The 15,477-nt window shown below is 38.4% G+C and overlaps 1 protein-coding gene across 1 annotated transcript in view; it reads left to right on the top strand.

Annotated features, from left to right (window-relative positions):
• The window catches only part of Lonrf2 (LON peptidase N-terminal domain and ring finger 2), a 34,085-nt gene that overhangs the window by 7,521 nt on the left and 11,087 nt on the right, over positions 1–15,477 (top strand). Inside the window, exons 2-9 of the mRNA XM_013019704.1 lie at positions 4,223–4,341; positions 7,144–7,266; positions 9,925–10,065; positions 10,778–10,973; positions 11,328–11,430; positions 11,924–12,038; positions 13,526–13,647; positions 14,329–14,487. Coding sequence (XP_012875158.1) covers positions 4,223–4,341; positions 7,144–7,266; positions 9,925–10,065; positions 10,778–10,973; positions 11,328–11,430; positions 11,924–12,038; positions 13,526–13,647; positions 14,329–14,487 — 1,078 coding nt within the window. The remainder of the gene's footprint in view (positions 1–4,222; positions 4,342–7,143; positions 7,267–9,924; positions 10,066–10,777; positions 10,974–11,327; positions 11,431–11,923; positions 12,039–13,525; positions 13,648–14,328; positions 14,488–15,477) is intronic.

The following is a 15,477-nucleotide window of genomic DNA, read 5'->3' as shown; positions in this document are numbered from 1 at the left end:
TATCTGACCTTTTCTGCTTGACTCAGACATATACTAGTTATTGCAAATAAGGGAAACCATGGGACCTATGTTTCTTTGGGCCTGGCTTATAATTTTTTCCAAGTCTCTACATTTCCTAACAAATGGGGCAATGTCATTCTTTCTGATGGAGGCATAGAATTTCATTGTGTATATATACCACATTTTCTTGATCCATTCATCTACTGAGGCTCTTATCTCAAATTAACTACCAAAAGAACTGGAAGTGGAACTGTAGCTTAAGTGGTAGAGCACTAGCCTTGAATACAAAAGCTCAGGAACAACACTCAGACCCTGAGTTCAAGCCTCAGTACCAGCACACACACACAGGAAAATAAAGGAAGATTTAAAATAAAGTAAAGGAAATGTGTTTTTAACTCTGGAAACTTCATCAAGACTAAGTTAACACAAAGCTGGTCTAAGCAAAGTAATGAAGGAAATGTAGTGATTATAAAAAATTGAATTGGGTAACAATTCAGAAACAAGCTCATTACAAAGACCAGCCAGTAAGACAACAGACCAGGAATGAAGAGGAAGCATACATACAGATACATAGTTTATAATATTACAAAGGAAAACATAAATTAACTTAGGAAAAGGTAAAAGTCTGACATGAACTAATAGCTTAAATAAAATGGAAATGTTAATTCAGGGCTTTTCTTCAGCTAAAAAGGCATTAAGGCCCAAGGTTCAGATTATAGAAAAATACAGGGAGCCATCCATCTAATTGTCTGATCTTGACACATCAGATAAAGCTTATACAGAAGAAAATTTATAGTCTATCCCAGAGAGGGAGGATGGGGGAGGGGGGAAGAGAAAGGGAGAGGGACACAGAGAAAGGAAAAGCTGTAAATATTATAAAAGATAGCTAATCATTTCCATACATATTATGACTGTTCAGAAAATTCAGGAGAGTCAGTTGGAAGTTGTAGAACTAATGAGAAACTTTAGTGCAATGCAACACATGTGAATGAGATCTCTGGTCTCACAAACTTGCAGCAGGATTGTTTCTCATGCTCAAACTAGTTCTGGTAGCTTTTCATCTCCAGAAACCTCCAAAGGAGGATTAGATAAAAAATGCATTTGATATGCAATTGAGGAACTTAAATCTGATCTTACAGCTGATATGATTATTCTACAGTTGCATTTAGTATATAATGATGTACTGAAAGCAAATACCACTGAGAAGAATGGAATAGAATTTTGTAATGCTCTCCAGGCAATTTAAAAGCATGTGTTTGTGAGTTCATTCAAAATCCTAATACATAATTGACAGATGAGTACTTTTTATTTTGGTCATACAGAATACTCATTTTGAATAAGATTCAAAATGAAATATTACCTCAACTCTCCCCAAATCCTACTCTCTTCATTGGTAGACTTGAATTACTAAAAAAAAAAGTAGTACTGTTATATTTTGAATTTCATCAATAAAAAAAGAATCTGTAGCCAGTGGCTCACACCTGTAATCCTAGCTACTCAGGTGGTCAAGAGCAGAGGACCGTGGTTTTGCAGCTAGCCAGAGCAGGAAAGTCTATGAGACTTTTTTGTGTGTGTCCAAGGGCTTGAACTCGGCCTGGGTGCTGTCCCTGAGCTTTTCTGCTCAAACCTAGCACTCTACCACTTTGAACCATAGCTCCACTTCTACTAGTTTTCTGGTGGTTAATCGGAGGTAAGAGTCTCATGGACTTTCCTGCCTGTGTTGGCTTTGAACCATGATCCTCAACTCTTAGCCTCCTGAGTAGCTGGATTACAGATGTGAGTTACCAGCACCCAGATAGTCTGAGACTTATGTCCACTAACCTACCATAGAAACCAGAAATGAAGTTGTGGCTCAAGCGATAAAGTGCTAATCTAGCATAAAGGAAGCTCAGGGACTGTGCCTAAGCTCTAATTCAAGTCTCAGGACCAACACCAAAACAGAAAAACAAAAGTCTATGATTGTTTTCTGTCATTAAAAAATTATTTGGACAATATCCTTGTTTTCTTCTTGGTCTCCAAAGCCAATGGTATTTACCACCTAACCTTTCTCAGGAGGAAAATAAGGTGAGATTATTGCCCTCTCCTCCAGCCACTTATCCTATACCAAGCTGTATCTTTTTTTTTAAATCTAAATCTTAATCTCCTCTTGTTCCTTCCCCCTTCTCCTACTTTCCTTCTTGTCATGCCTTTGCGACTTAATACATGTGCAATACTGACACATTTGTAAGTAGTTCCTGCTCACCATGGCTTCATGTCACATCCTCCTGCTCAAGTTTCTTCATGCAGACTTGCCGCAGTTACCTCATAAGCGGGAAAGGAAGCATCTGAGCATTTGAAAGGACCAACTGGGAAGTCTGAGAGTCACATTCAAGGAGATGGAGTAAACTGAGAGTTTGGACCAGAAACCCACCTTATTTTTGAATTTATTACATATGTTTCTGACCAAGCATGGTAACAGAAAATTCAGAAAGCATATAAATTTCTGCATGTACCTTACACAGCTCAGTTGGTGCAGAGAAGTTCTCATCCAGTCCCAGGCTATTGACAAGTATATTTAAATGTTGCACTATTGCTGTTTCCCTGCCCTCAATTTTTTTTAAAACAAATAATGCTTGGAAAGCAAAGTAAAAATTAGAGTAATCCTCCCAAGTCAAAAAGGACACACATGTGCTTCATTAATTGAAGGATAAAGTGAGTAGTTTAGATCTGTTGGAAGCTCTGTGTCCTTAGTGGAAGGATGCTAGATGTCATTATGGAAAAAACAGACTCAAGCCTGAACTACAATACAAGTTCTATGCTCCTGAGCAGTTGCTGTTTTCCCTCAATGGTCTTCTTGGAACCATACACCCTCAGATACCAAGGGTCTACTTGCATATTGGTACACATTTTAAGTACTCAACTAAAATGTACAGTTCTGGTTCTGTTGTGAACATCCCACAATAGTACAGGTAAGCCAACCCAGCAGTATGAAAAATTGCCCAATGGTTCTTTGATGAGTTCTGGCTTTGTCTTTTCCATGGTACCTTGCCAAATCAATACTTGTTATGTGCTGTGTGTCATTTCAGTCACTCTTACCCTATTTAGCTGATCTTTTGTCTGTAGGTGTTTCTGCATGAGGAATCTAGGAGTAGGGGTGCATTTTTCCAGCCACATACTTGGGAGAATGCACTGTAGGTACAGTTATGTAGGTAAATTAGCATGCATGAAATTATGTTGAAAATCATGTTATATTTTACTTTTCTGGTAGTTTCTTACGCATGGATTTCCTTGTGTACTTCTATGAAAGTTATTTTAAATCTCCCTCTAAAGTTTCTGGATTATGAAATGTTGAATGTTACATCTGCACTAAAGATCTTTAGATGTGACTCAGTGGTAGAGTGTTTGCCTTGCATGCATGAGGCCCTGGGTTTGATTCCTCAGTACCACATAAGCAGAAAAAGCTGGAAGTGGCACTGTGGCTCAAGTGGTAGAGCATTACCCTTGAGCTGAAGAGCAGAGGGACAGTGCCCAGGCCCAGAGTTCAGGCCCCATGACCAACAAAAAGAAAAGAAAAAAGATATTTAGATGTCAAAGCATTTTTTATTTTTGGAACAGAAGTGCTCCACTCGTAGCATTAAAATTATTTGGGCCGAGCGCTGGTGGCTCACGCCTGTAATCCTAGCTACTCAGGAGGCTGAGTTATGAGGATCGCAGTTCAAAGCTAGCCCAAGCAGGAGAGACCGTGAGACTCCTATCTCCAATAAACCACTAGAAAACCAGAAGTGGTGCTGTAGCTCAAGTGGTAGAGCACTAGCCTTGAGCTGAAGAGCTGAGGGACAGTGCCCAGGCCCAGAGTTCAAGCCCCACAACCAACAACAACAACAAAATGGTTTGACAGTTACTCTGTGTATTATTGGATGTTACTGTTTGGCTATCAGTAATACCCAATATTTCTTGTTTTTCTTGAAGTCATATTAATCCTATTTCTGTTTTCTTCAGAGTACAAATTGTACTTACCAAACTACTGAACTTTGAATTTGGGTTGGTTTTTTTGGGGGTTGGGGGATGGGGAACATTTTTATCCCAAATAAATGATGAATTAAATATTAATAAATGATGAATCAAATAAATGATGAATATTCTGTGTCTAGTCTTTATGCTTAAATTAACATTTTTAGCAACTTACAGAGCATTTTCACTTAACTGCAGTCAATTTAGTTCTTTGTGTTCTTCCTCTTGTTAGCCCCTGAGGATGACTCACTGCTGCTGCTTCGAGCAGAGCTGTGCTTAATCATGAAGAACTATGAGCAAGCTCTGCAGGATGCTGATGTGGTTTGCCGGAAGGAGCCTCTCCTGACTAAGGTACTTGGTGTCTGTTGGCTTTGGAGATGCATAGTGTCAGTTTATGGAGAATAAGGCATCATAATTATGATCAGGTACCTGCAGACAGTGTGTATTCCCTCCAGATTCCAGTAGTCTCTGTTTAGTAGTCCATCTGGTACTAACCCAACCCAATTTGTAAGACCCATGTCTCCAACTGGATTTAAATAAGAAACACTGATTTTGATTATCCTTAGTCGTTATTTAGCTGAATAATAGGCCCAATACATTAAAAATATACATCATATACACTGTGAATGAAGAGGAAATGTTAATGAGTTATTTTATTACTAAAATATAATTTGAGCTGGAAGATTGTATAAGGGCTGTTGATCCTTGACCTACATAGGAGATAGGGGTGCCAGGGAAAGAGTTAACATTTTCTGTGTACCTTGGGCTTAGTGTCATTCTTGGCTTTTGGTCAGAGAGGTCTAATACTTCTGATCATACAAAATAAACTTTGCCAATCTCATAATGGCAGTGGAAATTATGCTTAAATATTAAGAACCCAGGGAACAAAAATAGTTTTTCCTTGAATCTTTGGCATTTAAACTTGTATAAGAAAATTTGAGTTTTACTACTGTGCTTGTAGGCTCATAATTCAAAATATTTATTATCAAGCCATATTACATTATTACCTTTTAGAAACATTGAAGTGACATTAGCTCTTCCTCCTTTCCTTCCTTCTTGTTCGCTAGTATACTTTTAAACAAAATGTTTTAGCCTAAGCACAGTGGCTCTTTTTTGCTCAAGGCTAACACTCTTAACACTTTAGCCACAGCTCCACTTCTGGTTTTTGATGGTTAACTGGAGATAAGAGTCTCATAAACTTTCTTGCCTGGGCCTGCTTTGAACCATGATCTCAGCCTTCTGTATAGCTAGGGTTACAGGTGTGAGCCACAGACACTCAGCTCAGTATGCAACTTATAATTAAGGAATTTAAGACCATTTGCATTTAGTGTTACTGTGACAGAGATGTCGTAGTTTCTTTCTTAGACGTTTGCTATTTTACTTATTTGATTCCTTCTCATTTCTCATTTGTTTATTCTTCTGGTGATACATATTTTTTCCCAGCTCTCTTCTTAGTGAGTGCAGTTTTCCTTAAGTATCTTCTGCAGTGCTGGGTTAATGGTTACATACTGCTTCAGTTTATGCTTGTTACATAAGTCTATATATCTCCTTTGATTTTAAAGGATATCTTGGCTCTAAGTTACTTTGTTTCAAGAAATAAAACTGTAAGTCAACAAATAGGCCTCAGAAAGTACAATCATTAAAGAAAAAAGTTGGCAGATTGCACTTCATCAAGTTAAAAACTGCTTTTCAAAATAATTATAAAAACGAAAATCATAAAATAGAAAATATTTGCAAGCATATATGTAATAAAGTTGTCATACATACATACACGCATATACTAGCATATATAAAAAGTATTACCCATTTAGCAGCCAGCCAAGCTAAATAATGGGCATGTAATTTGAGTAGATACTTTACTACTGAAAATATATGAATAACAAAAAAATAAAAGATGTTGCACACCATTAGTCGTCATGGAAATGCACACTAAAATCTTAGGGAAGTACCACAACAGACCCACTAGAACAAAGAGACTGGTGATCCTAACTCCTTGTTAGATAGTGGAAAAATATTTCTCAAATTATTTCTTTGCTGTATTGAAGGTTTCTATTGTTTGCAGAACTTTTTGGTTTGATGGAATTCCATTTGCCAATTTGTACTTTTGTTGCCTACACTTTGGGGCCATATGCAAAAAAACTCTTTGCCCAGGTGCTGGCGGCTCATGACTGTAATCCTAACTACTCAGGAGGCTGAGATCTGAGGATTGCAGTTCAAAGCCAGCCTAGGCAGGAAAGTCAATGAGCCTCTTATCCAATTAACCACCAGAAAACCAGAAGTGACGCTATAGCTCAAAGTGGTAGAATGCTAGCTTTAAGCAAAAATCATTTAGGGACAGCTCCCAGGTCCTGAGTTCAGAAAGTCCACAACTGACCAAAAAAAAAAAAAAAAAAACCAAAAAACCCCAAACACACCAATTTGCTCAGGTCAATATTCTAAGGCATTTTTCACCATGTTTTCTCCTAATAGTTTCTTAGTTTCCAGTCTTACATTTAAATCTTTAACCTATCTTAATTTGTTACTTGTAAATGGCAAGAGATAAGGTTTTTTCATCTATGTGTGAATATCTAGTTTATCTCTTTCCTTCCCACTGTTTATTAAAGAAACCATTCTTCTCCCATTGTGTCAAAACTCAGTTCATCCTGAATGCATGAGGTTATTTCTGAGTTCCCTTTTCTGTGTCATTGGTCTGTATATCTGTTTTTATGCTACCATCATGCTTTTTAGTGACCATAGCTTTGTAGTATGTTTTGATGTCAGATAGTTGTTTTTGCTTAGCAATGATTTGGCTGCTCAATGTCATTTGTGATTCCATCTGTATTTTATAAATTCATACAAATATGTCAAATGAAAAATAAACTTAATAATAGTCACCTGATGCCAGTTTCATCTTAGAAGATCCCTCGGAACTGCTTTTGGCAGTTCCAGCGGTGGAGACTCCAATGTTCTGATTGTAGATTGAACTTTTAAGACATTGAAATTTACCAAGACAGGGAGACATGGTACACCTGTCACCATCCTTGATGGGTTTTGTTTTTTTTTTACTTAATTTGAAGTTAAAACAAATAGTTTGAACAACTTTCCCAGTTGTGATCAGGTATGGATAGTTATTCTGTGGTTTAAAATGCATGTTTTGTCTTTGGGTGAAATCAGGGACACCACCTAAAAGCCCAGGCTCTGTCTGGATTGGGAAGAAGTAAGGAAGTGCTGAAGGAATTTATCTATTGCCTCGCTTTAAATCCTGAATGTAACTCAGCGAAGAAAGAAACACAGAAGGTATGATTTCTGATGACTGACTTTCTCCCTCACGTTTTAACTCCAGCCTTTGTAAAACCAACAAATAGAATTCTGAATGTTCATGATACTGTGATTAAAAACATAACATAATAATGATACAGTTCATACATCTGACAATTTTGTGTTGGAGGCTGCATTTCCATCCATGAGTACAGCAGAATGTTTCATGAGATAGCATAGACCCATCTCAAGTGTGGACAAATAATAGTATACTTGAGTGAGGCTAATTATGGCAAAGTGAGACTAGGTGAGGTGAGGGAAGCAAAATGTTTTTCTATAGTTTGCAATTTCATGTGCCATGTACACAAACCATGGTTTGTGTAGAAATCCAGTAAAAGACATTGTGATGATATGAGGTGATACATCTGTTAGCCAGATTTAACCATCGTACAATGTGTTTATATTTCAAAACATGATATAAACAATAAAATCATAATTGCCTGTCCCCCCAAAAGACATTGTGGTATATATAAAAGGTATCAGTTTGGCTTGACTCATATTTTCAGTGAATCCTTGCCAGCATATTGTAGAAATCTGCTCTCGTATGTAATCCTCATTGAATTACACTTAATGCAAGAAGTCATTTTTCTTTTCTATGTTGGTCCTAGGGCTTGAACTCAGGGCTTGTGTGTTGTCTCTGATCTTTCTTGCTCAAAGCTAATGCTCTGCCACTTGAGCCACAGTTCCATTTCTGGCTATTTGGTGGTTAATTGGAGATAAGAATCTCACAGACCTTCCTGCCTGAGCTGGCTTTGAACTATAATCTTCATATCTCAACCCTCCTGAGTAGCTAGGATTATAAGCATGAGCCATTGGCACCTGGCTGAAAGTTCTTAAAGTACTTCCAATGACCAGGAGTTCTGTTTTTATATTTGACTCTCCCTATTTTAATGTGAATGCTATCATATATCTATTCTGTAATTTCTGTTTGTCATCAGCTCTAAAGCAGTAGGTAATCAGTTCTTCCTTCTGCAGTTCAGAGATTCAGGTATTTGAGAATAGCTATTTCCTTTGCCTCAGTTCATTCTTTGAGGCAAACATGCTTTTCTCATAGGACAGGGCGTTGGGTTTCCTTCTCTGGTTGCACTCTTGCATGGCCCACATCTCTTCTTGTCTGTCAGCCACGCGTAGCAACCTTGGCCTTGTCAGGGTTCACATAAGGAGATGGACTTACTTTCAGCATCCCGCTGTTGGAACTGTAGCTAGTTAAAAATACCTAGGTGTTGTTGTTGTTTTTTAAACCAATTCCTACCGATATCTTTACTGGTAGGAAGTAAAGTGGAATTTGTTCATCCCTTTTGATTTAGAATCATTGGTTTCTGACCATCATTCCTACCTGTTAAAATAATATTTACCCGGGAATCAGCTCTCTGCCATCCATGCCTGCTCAGCCCAACCTGAAAATTTCATAAGAACAGTAAAACGTGTATCTCAACTAGTCCTTATACCAGTGTTTTTAAAACAAGCCCTAGCTCGGATGAAGCATGTTTACAAATGTCCTAGAACCAGAGTTTACATTTTGTAGATTCTTGTCTAGATTATCTAGTGTGTTTTTTTTTTCCTTTTTCTGCTGGTACTGGGTCTTGAACACAGGGACTCATCCTCTCACTGGACAGTTTTGATCATGGCTTGTGCTCTACCACTTGAGCTATACCTCCAGTCTAGCATTTTTGATGGCACATTTTTCTGCCTGAGCTAATTTTGAATTGAGATCATTCGGGTACTAGGGTCCTGAGTAGTTAGTGTTGCAAACATGAACCTTAGGCCCTGGCTCTGATGCTTTATTAATGGCTGGTAGACATAATTTATCACAGATAGTTCCAAAAACTGTAGCCCATTCATACTCATGTAATATGATCCATTCCCTGCAGCTCTGCTGAAGCTGCTTAGTCCCTGTTAGGACCCTTTCTCCCAGGCCACAGGAGAGTGTTTTGCTCACTGCTTCAGTGTCTTTGGCTTGTCACACTCGCTGTAACATGAACAGCAGGAGGGTATTTTGTTTATTGGTTTGGTTTGGGTTTTGAAGACTTCACTGTCTTCTTTTTTCTTTCTTGAAGCTCTTGGAAACAACTGAGGCCATGAGGTTTGGAAGAACCACCTGTGTCAGCCAGAATGCCCACCTGACAGTTGCTTTCTTGGTGCTGGGAAAGAGTTCTTGAACCAGAATTCTGGCCCCTTGCCTCCTCTCTTTTAGAGTTCTTTACCAGGTGGCTCTGCTGGTTCTGTCGTAAATGGAGCTGTCCTCTGGAAATATCTCAGTTCCATGAGTGATTTACAGCTTAGATTTAATTAATCTCAGAGCCCCTGGAATCTTCAATCCCCATTTTTCTCTTTCCTGTGAGACTTTTACATGGAAGGTTTTGTATAACAGGTGGGGACCAGACAAGAAGAAATTGAAATGGTCCTAATGACAAAGTAGAGATTAATGAAAGAGACTGGAAGCTAAAATGGTTAAGACATGGATTATATTAAAAAATGTTTGCATTTTAAAAGGTGTATAGTTAGAATTATGGTAATTTTTCTTTCCAATTTTTATAGGCCTGTCTGGCCACATTTTCCTCTTGAAAACATGCTATAGATTTCTTTTTCTTCCAAAAGCATTTTAAAATACATTCCCTTTTCTTGGTATTTTTATAGGTAATATGTGAAGTGTTTTTTCCACCTTCAGACAACACAAATCAAAACTCGACCTCTTGCACCCATGGCAGATACAAAGCTCACTGTGATAGCCAGACAAACACCCAAGTGGAAGAAGACGATGACCCAGGGAGCCCTGGGGTATGTAGTATGGAGAGGAGTCCTGAGTGGATTATAGTGTGTGTGTGTGTGTGTGTGTGTGTGTGTGTGCGCGCGCGTGCGCGCACGCACACATGCACACACGCACACACGAGAAAGAGACAGTCCTGAGTGAGGGGAGCAATGCATGTGTGAGTCCCGAGTGACGTACTTAGAAGGTATTTGTCTGTCAGCATTATCTTGAGTAAGCTTTGAATAACTGGTCTGTGTTAAATTTTTCATAAGTTATGGAGACATTTGGCTCTAGATAGATCTTAAGTGTTTCTCAATAGTCGTTAAAACTTTTCAATGAATTCATTTGGGACTAGTGAGACTGAAAGAATCTCTTTTAACACTTCCATACAAGTCAGTTCAGAGGCCTGAGATGATTTTGGCTTGGAGAAAAGAAAGAGGGATTATTTGAGTATAAGATACAAGAGGGATGATTTGAGTATAAGATACATAACAGATATTTCTATGTATATTTTATGTGTGTGATAGTGTTTATGTTGTCCCAGACAGAAATTATTCTGTGATTTACCATGCAAATGTTCAAGTGCATCTTACCAGTTGGTAGATAAAACCAGTTATGAAAAAAGAGTAAAAGACCTCCTCTTTTCCAGAACTTTCTAGAACAGGCTTCTGCATGCATGATTTTTTTCTTGTATGCTGTGATTTCTTGAATATTTAGGATTCTTTTTTCCTACTTAATTAGAACTCATCTGAGAGAGTTGATATGTTTAGAAATACAAATTCTTCGGTTTTATATTTTATACTGGGACTGCACTTTGAAGAGGATAAAAAAGCATTAGAAAATGTCATCCCAGTAGCACCCAGCACTGGTTTAAAGAGACAGCTTCCCAGTGACATGGAGGATGCGCACGGCCTCCCTGGGAAAATTCCCAAGAAAGGTAGGTGAGCATTTTGTCATGGTGTTGTGTGCGCTAAAGGGATAGGATGTTAGCCAGTAGTTTATCTATTTTTTAATTATGCAAGTAATAGTAATGATGAGTCTGTTACCTGTGGATATTTGAGATAGCTGGTATCACAAAAATTTCAGATTCCTTAATAGAGAAAGTTTTGGCTTAATTTTCACTTTCGTTCTTGTCTATCCATAAAAGTTGTTGGTATGAATTAACTAGACAGGAAAACATTCCTCCCCAGCATGGTTTTGTTAAACTGATATAACACATTTGTGTCCAGCAGAAGAACGCGCACTGCATACTGTTACTCACATGTTAATTGTAACATTGAAAATTCTTCAGATGCAGATTGCCCACCTCAGAGGACTGTGAGTTCTAAGATGGGAGATGATCTCGAAGACTTTACTGTTGACATGACTGACTTTGAGTGTGCCCTTTGCATGAGGTAGGATGCTACAGAGTCTGTACAGCTCTGAAAAATATTAGCCTTTCTAAGTTGCATACCTAAATAGAATGTGCTTCTTATTAGGGAAATAACATAAACATTCATGATTTATTTATTTTTTAAAAATTTGAGGAAGGCTGGGAATGTGTCATAGTGGTAGAATGCTTGCTTAGTATGTATGAAGCCCTGGGTTCGACTCCTCAGTACCACATAAACAGAAAAGGCCAGAAGTGGCCCTGTGGCTCAAGTGGTTGAGCACTAACCTTGAGTAAAATAAGCTCATGGACAGCCCCCAGCCCTGAGTTCAAGCCCCAGGATTGGCAAAAAAAAACCCAAAAACCCCCAAAAATTTGAGGAAGATGTAAGAGGGGAATGGAAATAAATAATATCCAGAATGGAAAAGGAAGTTCATAAGGCATCCTTCTAATGTTGATAAATTCTATGGAAGTCTCTTGTGGACATGTCTTGATGAAGACACACATTTCCTTTCCAGGTTGCTCTTTGAGCCTGTCACTACTCCTTGTGGACATACATTCTGCCTGAAATGCCTTGAGCGCTGCCTGGACCATGCTCCACACTGCCCACTGTGCAAAGACAAGCTTTCTGAGGTAATTGTGAAGGGACAATTTGAAGTGACAAGGAGGTACCCTACACAGCCTTGGCGGACCTCCTTTCACATCCTGCTTTGCTTTTGTCTGGTTGTTAAAGTTAGAGCCTCTAACGACAGCTCAGTTCCCACCTTTCTGATTAATCACAATTATACAAGGAACATTTAGGTACAGAAGTAGCTAAATTTCAAGAAAAATTTCAGGTGTACATTGTAGTTGAGGTATATTATAAATAGCATATCTGTTACAAATATTTGTGAAAGGATATAACTCATTCCTTATGAGCTCTTCTGTACCTCATCTCAGTTGGGGACCGAATCACTTCTAATTGTCCCTCAGCAACCTAAATACCCTTATAATATCACTTGACCTGAGATCAAGATCAGTGGAACTTATTAGGGCCCACACAGAAGCTACTTCTATAACTGTTAAGGTATGGTGAGAAAATGAACAATATTTAAAAACAAGGCCTTTTTCTGGCCATTTTATCAAATAGTATATGCTCCTGTGTACTGGGTCCCTCTACACATGGAGCAAACCGTTAAAGCTCTTGTGGGGATAGAAGAACCTTCTTTTTCATCCATAAGATGAAACTAACAATATTTGCCATAATTGTCTCCCAGAAATTAAACTGTACTCCTTCTTTAGAAAGATAAAGTTAATTTTTTTAACAAATATGTAGGAAAATATTGATGATTATTATTGGTGCCGAGGATTGAGGCTAGATCCTTGTGTGTACTAAACATATTATAACTTTAGTTGCACCCTGTAGCTCTCAGATTCTTTTTCTTACCTATAAGAAGAGGTATAGTACTTGAGCAAATTTTTAAATAGTTAACAGCCTTTTAATTTATTGCTAAAACTTGTTAAAAGTAAGTTGGTGCAAGGCTAGGAACATGGCCCAAGTGGCAGAATGCTTGGGAGGCCCCTAAATTCCCAACCCCTGTTAAAAAATAGTTGTTGAATTAAAACCTTGCTAAAATATCCATGCTTCCTTGGTTTATTAAGTTTCCTGCAGGGTTCTCATGTGATCAGCTATATTGTGATGCATCATATGTCATGGTGTCGGATACCTTCTCAGTCTATTCAGCAGGATCATTAGGGGGTGCCCTCTGCCAGTCCTCCTGATGTTGCGGTCTCTTCTTGCTGTCATGTTGCTCCCATCCTTGGCTGGAACAAGAGGCCAGGAAATGGTTCTTACTCATGAGAATATGTGATCACCATTCCTCACACTGACTTTATTTGCCTCCACGTTCAGGGCTGCTTTATAGTAGAAACATGCAAAGATGCAAAATCTGGGGATTGACTAAAGTTTACGTCTTGTTCTTATTGTCTCTTGTTTTTAGTGCCATGGTGGCCTAATCACCAAAACAGCCAAGCTTGTCAACTCCAGATCTCTTTTATAAAACCAAATCCTCAGGCCTGACTGAGTGCTAATTTAGGATTATCACCACGGCATCATTTTAACATTTCTTTTTTTGTTACAGTTGTTGGCAACCAGAAATTTTAATATAACTATACTGGCCGAAGAATTGATATTTCAGTATTTGCAAGAAGAGCTGTCTGACAGAAAGAGAATTTATGATGAAGAAATGTCAGAACTATCCAAGTAAGTGCTCACACTGCTTGTCCTTGGCGCCTAGTTCCAATTCATGAAGGCAGGCTTGTTAACCTCAACTTTGTCATTGATTGGGATTTTTTTCCTAATAGTTCTTTGATCTTTAAATAGGAGAAAATATTAACTGCAAAATATAAATAGATGTATAATCATGAGAACTATTTCAAAAGCATATTTAAACAAAATTATATATTTGATTTTTATATCTAAATAAATGATACTAAGTTTTCCAGAATTGGAAAGGCAAAGTATGTAAGTCAAGAAACAGTTCTCGGGATGGTGACTTATCTAGACTTGACAGTTTTACAGCTTTTCAGATGATTGAAGTTTTATATATGGATCTCCTATTTAAAATTCATTACCTCTGACAGTGGTGCAGTTTTTGCTTTGATCAAAAGATTTTTTAGAGTAGTCAAAAGCTGTAAGTTTTCTAAGTACAGTAATTTAACAGTATGTTTTCTTAGATTTAAAGAAGACTTGGTAGACATCTGGGTGAGCAGAAAACATTCTCATGCCAATGGCTTTCCTTTCTCCGCCCCCCCACCCCCAGCAGTGACTGGGGTCTGAAGGTTTTGTTTTGTAAAAGAGAGAATTGGGGTTGGCTAGCTTTGGCTGTTGGGTGGCTCCCTTGTTTCTAACATATCTGACTTCACATTTGCCTTTGCTCTGCAGTCTGACCAGAGATGTGCCCATCTTTGTGTGTGCCATGGCCTTCCCCACAGTTCCCTGTCCCCTCCATGTCTTTGAGCCCCGGTATCGGCTTATGATAAGAAGATGCATGGAAACCGGCACCAAACGATTTGGCATGTGTTTATCTGCTGAACATGCAGGGTAAGAATTGCCAGAATCCCAAGCATAAGTGTATAACATGGTCTATTTTGAAGAAACTTTAGACTGATACTTGAAAATCTCTAGGATCTCCCATTATACCACAAAGACTCAGTTCGAGGCTATCCATAATGTGTTCTTTTCAGCCTCATTCTACTTGCTTCCAGTCATCATACTTGCTGGTCCAGTACCATGCTCATCATTCTCTGACTGTAGTTCATGGTCCCCTACTTCCATTCTCCCCACAGCTTGCAGTTCTCCTCTAGCCCATCTGTCTGCCCAGAAATTTAAGGTCTAGCAGAATGGCTGTATCCTTAATGCAGCTTTTCTCTATCTTGCCGTCCATGTAGTTTTCAGTCTTACAAGAATCTACAGCATTTGGCTTTTTTTCCTGTTGTTTCTTCTCAGTTGTCTAGGGATAGTTTTAGGGGAGCAGGGCTGATTTAGGGATTTCAGATCTCCAATAATAAGGTCCCTTTCTATCCATTTGGGATTTTTCAGCTCTTCCTGGTGATGAGGTAACCACATCCAAGTGCTAGATAGAAGGGGAAGCACATGTATTCAATGGATTCTGAACAAAAATGGCTAGTTAGTTCACATTAGCAAAGAAGGCTAGGAAATGTATTCTACATATGTGCCCAGGGTAGAGGAGAAAAAGATTTTTAGGGCCACCCAGTAATCTCTACCATAAAGACCTAGGGAGAAACAAACTTTTTTTTTAAAATGGAAAAAAAAAGACCTTTATGAAGAAACTTCAAAAACTATTGGAAGCTATTCAGGAAGCTCTAAATAAAATATAGGGAAATGCCATGTTCATGATTGCAAAACTTATGAAAGACCTGGGAACATTCCAGGAGGGTTTTTTTCCCCCCCAGGTCCCTTTACTTTTTTTTTTTAATTTTATTTTATTTTATTTGTGAACATACTGTACAGAGGGGTTACAATTGCATGGGCAGGATAATGCGTACATTTCTTACCAGGCATTGCAGCCTC

The sequence above is a fragment of the Dipodomys ordii genome, unplaced genomic scaffold (genome assembly GCF_000151885.1).
Source record: "Dipodomys ordii isolate 6190 unplaced genomic scaffold, Dord_2.0 Scaffold47, whole genome shotgun sequence".
Classification (NCBI taxonomy): domain Eukaryota; kingdom Metazoa; phylum Chordata; class Mammalia; order Rodentia; family Heteromyidae; genus Dipodomys; species Dipodomys ordii.
This window is presented reverse-complemented; position numbering and strand designations above follow the sequence as displayed.